Consider the following 10,546-nt stretch of genomic DNA (forward strand, 5'->3'; position numbering starts at 1 on the left):
CCACAACCTTGGTGTTTCTAGCACCACACTCTTACCAACTGAGCCAGCTTTACAAGAGTACAACTTTGGCGTGTATTTGATTCTGTCTTTCGGTCTGTCTTCGCTGTCAGGTGGTTTTGATGACAACTCCCCACTGAGTTCTGTGGAGCGTTTTGACCCCCGTCTGAGTTGCTGGGACTACGTCTCTGAGCTGACCACGCCCCGGGGCGGAGTGGGTGTGGCCACGGTTATGGGCTGCGTGTTTGCGGTCGGAGGTCACAACGGGAACATCTACCTCAACACAGTGGAAGCCTTTGAACCCCGCATGAACAGGTGAGATGGAGAGGGAGGATGGGAAGGGATGCTGTTCAGGTGAGACAGATGGGTTGTATCGGGTCAGCTAAATCAAGCGAACCCATTTTTATAAAAGAGTATCTCTGGCCTACTACACCTTCACAGTATCCTGTTTAGGTTTTTTACAGTTGAAAGGAAAATCTACGTTTTGGAGCAGCTAGTATGATGTTGACATTTATATTGATATGTGTTGTGTGTGTCTCCTCAGATGGGAGCTGGTGGGGTCGGTGTCTCACTGCCGGGCTGGCGCAGGAGTGGCTGTCTGCTCCTCTCACATCAGCCAGATCAGGGACGTGGGCCAGGGCTCCAGCAACGTGGTGGACTGCATGTGACCTGTCTTCCCTGAGCTGACTGCACGAGCAGCCCAACCCAAGCACTCAACCACACTGTCACTGAACAGGAGCACTAGTGGTTGTTCCTTTAAGCACTGACTGGAGGGTTCTCCCCAAAGAATGTAACAGGAGCGCTGCACCACCTTGTGAACTAGCTGCGCCACTTTGAGAAATAAAATACTTAATTGTTATCATATAAGGCAACTGTTTTGCTCTAGATTGCAGGAAATGGCACTTACAGGTGTTCAAAAACCTTTATCAAGAGAAAATGGCAGATAGTTGAGCTTTAGACATCATATTTAACAGGCCTTGAATATCAACTTGTATTTTAAGAGCAACAAGTTAGTACTTACAGTGAATTCGAAAAGTATTCAGACCCCTTGACTCTTTCCACATTTTGTTACATTACAGCCTTATTCTAAAATGGATTAAATAGTTTTTCCCCCTCATCAAGCTACACAACATACCCCATAATGACAAAGCAAACCATTTTTGAAAATGTATTAAAAATAAAACACAGAAATATCACGTTTACATAAGTATTCAGACGCTTTGCCCAGTACTTTATTGAAGCATCTTTGGCAGCGATTACAGCATTGAGTCGTCTTGGCTATCTTCTTGGCACACCTGTATTTGGGGAGTTTCCCATTCTTCTCTGCAGATAATTCCAAGCTCTATCAGGTTGGATGGGGATCGTCGCTGCACAGCTATTTTCAGGTCTCTCCAGAGATGGTCCGATCAGGTTCAAGTCCGGGCTCTGGCTGGGCCACTCAAGGACATTCAGAGACTTGTCCCGTAACCACTCCAGCGTTGTCTTGGCTGTGTGCTTTGGATCATTGTCCTGTTGGAAGGTGAACCTTCGCCTCAGTCTGAGGTCCTGAGCACTCTGGAGCAGGTTTTCATCAAGGATCTCTGTACTTTGCTCCGGTCATCTTTCCCTCGATCCTGACTTGTCTCCCAGTCCCTGCCGCTGATGGTGCCAGGTTTCCTCCAGACGTGACGCTTGGCATGCAGGCCGAAGAGTTCAATCTTGGTTTCATCAGACCTGAGAATCTTGCTTCTGTCTGGCCACTCTAAAGGCCTGATTTGGTGGAGTGCTGCACAGAAGGGAGAACCTTCCAGAAGGACAGCCATCTCCACAGAGGGACTCTGGAGCTCTGTCAGAGTAACCATCGGGTACTTGGTCACCTCCCTAACCAAGGCCCTTCTCCCCCAATGGCTCAGTTTGGCCGGGCGGCCAACTCTAGGAAGAGTCTTGGTGGTTCCAAGTTTCTTCCATTTTTAAGAATGCTGGAGGCCACTGTTCTTGGGGACCTTCAATGCTGCAGAATGGTTTTGGTACCCTTCCCCTAGTCCTTGCCGCTACACGGACAATTCCTTCGACCTCATAGCTTGGTTTTTGCTCAGACTTGCACTGTCAATTGTGGGACCTTATATAGACCGGTGTGTGCCTTTTCAAATCATGTCCAATCAATTGAATTTAACCACAGGTGGACTCCAATCAAGTTGTAGAAACATCTCAAGGATGTTGAGGGTCTGAATACCTAAATAAGGTATTTTAGTTTTTTATAACATTTCTAAAAACCTGTTTTCGCTTTGTCATTATGGGGTATTGTGTGTAGATTGAGGTAATCAATTAATTTCATACATTTTACAATAAGGCTGTAACGTAACAAAATGTGGAAAAGTCAAGATCTCAATTTCACATTCATCACTGTCTGGTAGATAAACTGAGAGCTCTTCATAGGTTCACAGCAGTCTCATAAAACAGTGAGAGAGAGTGGATTGTGGAGCTGTTTAGTAAAGACTCAGTAAACAGACCCGTGTTTAGGATAGAAATCAGTTGACATTCTTTTGATTCCAGTTAAACCACAGAGACTATGGTTTTATTTTCAGTTTGTTTTTTGATTTCTGGGCTTTCTATCAGTTCCATCTGCATAGGCTCAGTGATGCTAAAAACTCTTCCGTGTTAGCATTAGCTAGCTGTAGCCTTTTTGCGTTTGAACAATCATTCCTGACAGACTGAGTCTCATTGGGATGTATAAAACTATGGAAGTCTTTTGCAGAGTTAGATTAACTTGTGCTGCAATAAAATAGGTTTTTCAAATGGCTGAGGGACTAGAGCTACCCCTCTGTACAGACAGTCTGCGGTCTTAGAAGATTAATCTTCACAAGTCTGAAAGCACACTTGTTTACTGACAGCCCAGCTATCTGCCAAATGGTTAATATATATTTTAATATATGGAGTTGTGTATTACGAAATCTGTGTATCTTTGGTGTTATTCTTTACCAGGTATCTTTTAATTTATTGTTGTGCACTACCTTCCTGCAATAGTCAGGGGGTTGAACATACAGTATTTTGTCCTATGGCAATTTTGATGCTATTTTCAAAATGTTTTGACAGTGTCTGCTCTTTTTTGAGGCTTTGAGTTTGAAGCTTGTTCCTCACCCTCATTTTCTTGTTTTTCCTCCTGGTCATGTTAAAGCATTTCAGGTAATTCTGGATTTTATTGTAAAACTGCTGTTGGTCAAAACATTGACTGAAGATTGAGATTTTTAAAACAAAAATGTTTGAAGAGATGTATACAAAACATTAAGAAAACCTGATCTTTCCATGGTAGACTGACCAGGTTTATCTAGTTGAAAGCTATGAACCATTATTGATGTCACTTGTTAAATACACTTCAATCTGTGTAGAGATGAAGGATTTTTATGCCTTGAGACAATTGAGACATGGATTGTGTATGTGTGCCATTCAGAGGGTGAATGGGCAAGACGAAAGATTTGTGCCTTTGAACGGGGTTTGGTAGTATGGGGCCAGGCGCAACTGTTTCTGTCAAGAACTGCAACGCTGCTAAGTTTTTCATGTGTATCAATATTGGTCCACCACCCAAAGGATATCCAGTGAACTTGACACAACTGTGGGAAGCATTAGAGTCAACATGGGCCATCATCGCTGTGGAACGCTTTCGACACTTTGTAAAGTCTATGCCCCCATGAATTGAGGCTGTTCTGAGGGCAAAAGGGGGGGCTGCAACACAATATTAGGAAGGTGTTCCTAATGTTTGGTATATTTGCTCTTGTACCCTCCATTAAGGGAATATTGAATTGTTGCACCATTGCTTTGCTATATTCTACAATTCAACTGTAACTGCTGCCTCGTATCATACATTACACCAGGGGTGTATACTGACTTGCCAACCATAACATAGAATGTGAAAGATCGTGCTTTTTTTTGAACATTTGTTTATTGCTTCAGCTGTATGCTGTCTCGTCATTTCCTCCCCTTTTTTACAGCTTGAATCTTAATTTACCGTTAATTTAGTTGGTATTACTATAATAAAGCTGTCAATGTATAGATTTTAATGTTATTGCACATTTATTGAAAATGAAATACAGAATTATATCTAATTTATGTAAGTCAATTACATGTTATGAATTTCAAAGATGTTATGAAAGATGAATTTGTCTCCCAGTGTTGTTGGAAAGCAGACTGAACCAGGTTTTTCTCTAGAATTTTGCCTGTGCTTAGCTCAAGCATACCCATTACATGAGCAAGCCACTACCATGCTTAAAAATGAAGAGTAGTACTCAGTGATGTGTTGTGTTGGATTTGCACCAAACATAACGCTTTGTATTCAGGACAAAGTTTTTAAAAAATGCTACGTTTTTTACTATTATTAAGCGATTAAAACAGTCAGAGTTGAATGGCTTTAGTCTCCACTGGCCTCATGGTGAAATACCTGAGTGGTTTCCTTCCTATCCAGCAACTGAGTTAGGAAGGACTTATGTATGTTTTTAAAAATACATTATAAGTGACCCATACACTGAGAAGACCTTATCTGTTTTATAGGCTTACTGCAAGTAGGCTATACACAGACAAGACAGAAAGATAAATGCGGTAAGAGACCCACTAAAGCAGCACCGCTCCCTTAAGATTCTGAGCCTGCCTTGCAGGGTTGGTCTTACAAATCCAAAGCCCCTGGATTGGTGAGCATAATATACAAGGAATTTCTCAGAGCTGCTAATGAGAACATTGACGACCTTGCACCTAGCGGTGGGAATTCCGGTGGGGTGCCCACGCCCAGGTAGTGGCAGTGCTGGCAACACTAGCTGCAGTAACCCATGGGGCGGGCATCACAATCAGAGAGGGGGCAAATTATTGTGGCCCTGATGGCACAAAATAATCAAAGGACTGCACAGAAATGCTTGGGAAAATGGTCACAACGGGAGACCTGTGTGTGTGGTGTATAAAGCTCCATCAGCTAGGACTTGACATTGGTTAATAAAATATCCCCATTATTGCAAAATGTTGCATGACTCTCAAACTGCTACAACTGTATATGCATTCACACATCAAGTCCTTTCTTGAGTTGGGCTCAGGAATGGAACAACTTGAACATCTGAGCTTGGGGTTGTTTATGGGGGAAGGGTGGGGAGTGTGTGTGTGTATTCCACATCTGTTGCTATGGAGTAATGATGTTAAGGACAAAATAGGATGAATCACAATAATTGCTTGCCAAAAATGTAATTGTTGTAATGGAAATCCTGGTTACAGGTAACAATCCTTAGCATGAACTGCCAACATTATTAAGCATATTATTTTTTTATTGTGGAAATAAATTAAGATATGCAATATTTTTATCTTATAACTGTATATAATACAATCGAGGTGAGGGCATTGGAAATGCTTTTGGCGGTTGATCTGCTACTGTTCTGTGGGTGGAACTGTGTGCTCTTTCCAAAGGATGGGTCCCAATCTTTAAAAGGCCCTAGGATCCAGGCACCTCATTTATAAAAAAAAATCTTAGATTTATACTTGAACTTAGTTGTAAGCTCATTTCCGACGGTGTGCTTACGTTTGATTCATAAAAGATACTGAGCATAAAAACCCTTGCTTACGCAGGTTCTAAGAAGCCCATTTGTAACTTACGTACCTGTGATATATCAATCTCAAATTAACTTAAAATTGACGGCACTTGAACGTGCCTTACAATCAGCGATTCCCCTTATAGAATGCTAACACAAATGAGGATTTAGTCAGGAATAGCCATGGACCACATGAGAAAAGCAAACTTTTTGGAAGACGAGATCACAGCGACGGTAGAGGAGATTGAAGACGGGCAACACGTATTATTCAGTGGGTTGACAAACAAAGCCAACAGGTAGCTTGGGAGTGTGTCGCCGCTGCAGTGAACGAGGTGGGGCAGCAAGACAGAACTGTGGCAGGAACAGCTCAAATAAGCAAAGAGAAATGACAGTCCATTATTACTTTAAGACATGAAGGTCAGTCAATCCAGAAAATGTCAAGAACTTTGAAAGTTTCTTCAGGTGCAGTCACAAAAACCATCAAGTGCTATGATGAAACTGCCTCTCATGAAGACCACAACAGGAAAGGAAGACTCAGAGTTACCTCTGCTGCAGAAGATAAGTTCATTAGAGTTATCAGTCTCAGAAATTGAATATAATGTATATAATTAATATATATAATAATATATAATGAATATGAATTCAGAGGGCAGAAATTATTCAATATTAGACCTCTCACTAAAAATATTAATATTAGACCTCACTAAAGGCTTCAGTCAATCAAAAGTTGTATTTAAATCTGAACTGGTTCTCTAGCAGATTAGTTAAAATTGTTAAAGAATTGACTTTTTCCTCTTTATTCAGATTACAACTTCTCACTTTCGGTTATTTAAAAATGAAATCAGCTCCAAATTAGGCTGTTTTTAAAACAAGCCATAGAAAGTTTTTGCAATTTCAGTTTAATCCACCAAATAATACAGCAAATATTATGGTTAAATTCAAATACACTAATTGATCAACAACAAAAAAATTGGGGGAAAGAATGTTTAAGGTATAATCTTTGTAAATGATATAAATAGGACTGGTGGAGTTATGTCACACAGGCAGCTAACAAAAATATATGGAAATGTCGGCTATAGCCAAAACTACAACCAACTAATTGCAGCATTACCGGAAAAATCGTAGAGGAAAGTAAAAGGGGAATAAAGTAAGGAACTTGTCTGTCTGCCCTGCATTAAAGACCAAAATTGGTTAAAGAAAATTGTGCTAAATAAAAAAGTATACCAGTTTCATTTAAGGACTATATGTGCCATATAGATTGCAAAATAGTTGGGAAGAGATTTTCGATGTACCGATTCCATGGCATATGGTTTATGAGCTGATAGACCAAACGACGCCGGATTCATAACTTAGAATTTTACAATTTAAATTATTATAGAAAATTATTGCAACCAATATAATGTTATATATATTGGGGATACAACCATCCCACCTCTGCAGATTTTCCTGCAAAGAGAGAATGATTAGATCATTTGATTTGGTACTCTCCATATGTTTTTGGTCGCAGGTTCAGGAATGGCTGAAGAATTGCAACATTTACCTGGAGCTAACTCTGAAAATAGCACTGCTGGCTGATTTGAAAAGTTATAGTCAATCGATCAATAATATAACACTTTTAGCAAATTTGTATCTTTAATTTACAATGTTTTGAAACTATGAGAATGAAAATGTTCACAACTTTTGTGAAACAGCACAGTTGAAAAATATACAAATCAAAACTGAATCGTGTTGAGAAATACATGTGAGGGGTTGAGTGGAGCTGAAGGGTGGTAATAAAAACAACAAGATAACTCAGGTAAAATAGAGTGAGTCCGTAAAATCTATATACTGTAGATTAAAAACTTTGGTGAAGAAGCACAGTTAAAAATATATGGCAAATAGAAATCAATACTGGATGTTCTAGAAATAGATGGGAGGAGTTGAGGGTAGCTGAATGATTGAAAAAATAAAATACATTGTAAAATACATTGTGTCTGTAAAATGCATATAGTATTTATAAGCTGGAAGTAGAAGCATAAGTGTTGTCAATTTTTTGTTTACTCCAATTAGGGGAGGGGTGGTAGGATTAGGGGAACATAATAACAGAAAATGTATTAAAAAATAAAATATACAGTACCAGTTAAAGGTTTGGCCACATCTACTCATTCAAGAGTTTTTCTTTATTTATTACAATTTTTTCCATTGTAGAATAATAGAAGACATCAAAACTATGAAATAACACAGATGGAATCATGTAGTAACCAAAAAAGTGTTAAATATATAATTAACCTGTTAGGGCTAGGGGGCAGTATTGACATGGCTGGATAAAAAACGTACCCGATTTAATCTGGTTACCACTCCTACCCAGTAACTAGAATATGCATATACTTATTACATATGGATAGAAAACACCCTAAAGTTTCTAAAACTGTTTGAATGGTGTCTGAGTATAACAGAACTCAAATGGCAGGTCAAAACCTGAGAGATTCCTTTACAGGAAGTGGCCTGTCTGACCATTTCTGGAACTTCTTTGCCATCTCTATCTTTTACTAAGGATCTCTGCTCTAACGTGACACTTCCTACGTCGTCCATAGGCGCTCAGAGCCCGGGAAAAACCTGAATGTCGTCATCCCAGCCCCAGGCTGAAACACATTATCGCCTTTCTCAAGTGGCCGATCAAGGGACTCTGGGCTTAGGCGCGTGACCTGACCGCCCCCGTCTTTGTGATTTTTTCCTCTGTTTGCCGAAAAGGAGATTCCCGGTCGGAATATTATCGCTTTTCTACGAGAAAAATGGCATAAAAATTGATTTTAAACAGCGGTTGACATGCTTCGAAGTACGGTAATGGAATATTTAGAATTTTTTGTCACGAATTGCGCCATGCGCGACCCTTCTTTAACATTTCGGATAGTGTCTGGAACGCACGAACAAAACGCCGCTATTCGGATATAACGATGGATTATTTTGGACCAAACCAACATTTGTTATTGAAGTAGCAGTCCTGGGAGTGCATTCTGACGAAGACAACAAAAGGTAATCAAACTTTTATAATAGTAAATATGATTATGGTGAGTGCTAAACTTGCCGGGTGTCTAAATAGCTAGCCCGTGATGCCTGGGCTATGTACTTAGAATATTGCAAAATGTGCTTTCACCAAAAAGCTATTTTAAAATCGGACATATCGAGTGCATAGAGGAGGTCTGTATCTATAATTCTTAAAGTAATTGTTATGCTTTTTGTAAACGTTTATCGTGAGTAATTTAGTAAAATGTTAGCGAATTCCCCGGAAGTTTGCTAGTTCTGAACGTCACATGCTAATGTAAAAAAGCAGTTTTTTGATATAAATATGAACTTGATTGAACAAAACATGCATGTATTGTATAACATAATGTCCTAGGGTTGTCATCTGATGAAGATCATCAAAGGTTAGTGTTGCATTTAGCTGTCTTCTGGGTTTTTGTGACATTATATGCTAGCTTGAAAAATGGGTGTCTGATTATTTCTGGCTTGGTACTCTGCTGACATAATCTAATGTTTTGCTTTCGTTGTAAAGCCTTTATTGAAATCGGACAGTGTGGTTAGATTAACGAGAGTCTTGTCTTTAAATAGCTGTAAAATAGTCATATGTTTGAGAAATTGAAGTAATAGGATTTTTAAGGTTTTGAAAATCGCGCCACAGGCTTCAAGTGGCTGTTACGTAGGTGGGACGAATTCGTCCCGCCTAGCCCATAGAGGTTAATAATGCCAGATCATCAAAGGTTAGTGCTGCATTTAGCTGTGGTTTTGGTTTTTGTGACATATATGCTTGCTTTGAAAATGGCTGTGTGATTATTTTTGGGAGGGTACTCTCCTGACATAATCTAATGTTTTGCTTTCGTTGTAAAGCCTTTTTGAAATCGGACAATGTGGTTAGATTTAAAATGGTGTAAAATTGAAGTTTTTGCATTTTTTAGGTATTTGTAATTCGCGCCACGCTATACCATTGGATATTGGCTAGCGGAACGTCTGTCCCTAAATTAACCGCTAGGAGTTCTCGGTTCCCAACGTCATAGTTCCTTTGCCTTGGGTTGAGGCGCTTGGCAGTGTGGAGGTATTCTAAATTCTTATGGTCCGTCCATACCAAACATGGATGATCCACCCCTTCCAGCCAGTGCCTCCACTCCTCCAGAGCCATCTTAACTGCTAGGAGTTCTCGGTTCCCAATATCATAGTTCCTTTCCGCAGGGTTGAGTCGATGGGACATGAAGGCACAGGGATGAATCCTTTGGTCCTGGACGGATAGCTGGGAAAGGACGACCCCTAATCCTACGTCGGAAGCGTCAACCTCAACCACAAACTGATGAGTCAGGTCCGGATGGATGAGGATGGGGCAGTAGTGAATCGCTGCTTTAGATCCCCAAAAGCCTTGTCCACTGCTGGAGACCATGCGAACGTTACCTTGGGAGAGGTGAGTGCAGAGAGGGGGGCCGCCAGGTTGCTGTAGAAATTAGCAAACCCCAGAAACCATTGTAGCTGCAACCTGGACGTGGGTTGGGGCCAATCCACCACCACTCACCTTTTCCGGATCCATCTGAACATTCCCTTCAGCGATAATGTATCCAAGAAAGGAGTTAGGGGAACGGTGGAACTCGCACTTCTCATCTTTTACAAACAACTGATTTTCCAGGAGGTGCTGAAGGACCTGTCAAACATGAAGAATGTGTTCCTGGGCAGAACAAGAGAAAACCAGGATGTCGTCGATGTAGACAAAAACAAAATGATTCAACATGTCCCGGAGCAAACCGTTGACCAGGACCTGGAAGATAGCGAGCGCTTTGGTGAGTCCAAACGGCATGACCAGGTACTCATAGTGTCCACTGGCAGTGTTGAAAGCCGTCTTCCACTTGTCTCGTTCGCGTATCCGCACAAGGTGGTAGGCATTCCGAAGGTCCAGTTTGGAAAAGATGGTAGCCCCCTGGAGAGGTTCGAAAGTCGAGGAGAGGTAGAGGGTACCGATTTTCGATTGTAATGTCATTGAGGCCCCCGTAATCAAT

General features: G+C 40.7%; 1 protein-coding gene across 1 annotated transcript in view; it reads left to right on the top strand.

The window, feature by feature from the left end:
- The window catches only part of LOC106560722 (kelch-like protein 8), a 30,482-nt gene extending 29,241 nt beyond the window's left edge, over positions 1 to 1,241 (top strand). The window contains exons 5-6 of the mRNA XM_045699135.1: positions 111 to 312; positions 542 to 1,241. Of these exons, the coding sequence (XP_045555091.1) occupies positions 111 to 312; positions 542 to 665 (326 nt within the window). The 3' untranslated portion in view covers positions 666 to 1,241. The remainder of the gene's footprint in view (positions 1 to 110; positions 313 to 541) is intronic.
- Positions 1,242 to 10,546: the final 9,305 nt, after the last annotated feature.

The sequence above is a fragment of the Salmo salar genome, chromosome ssa01 (genome assembly GCF_905237065.1).
Source record: "Salmo salar chromosome ssa01, Ssal_v3.1, whole genome shotgun sequence".
In the NCBI taxonomy this organism is placed as follows: domain Eukaryota; kingdom Metazoa; phylum Chordata; class Actinopteri; order Salmoniformes; family Salmonidae; genus Salmo; species Salmo salar.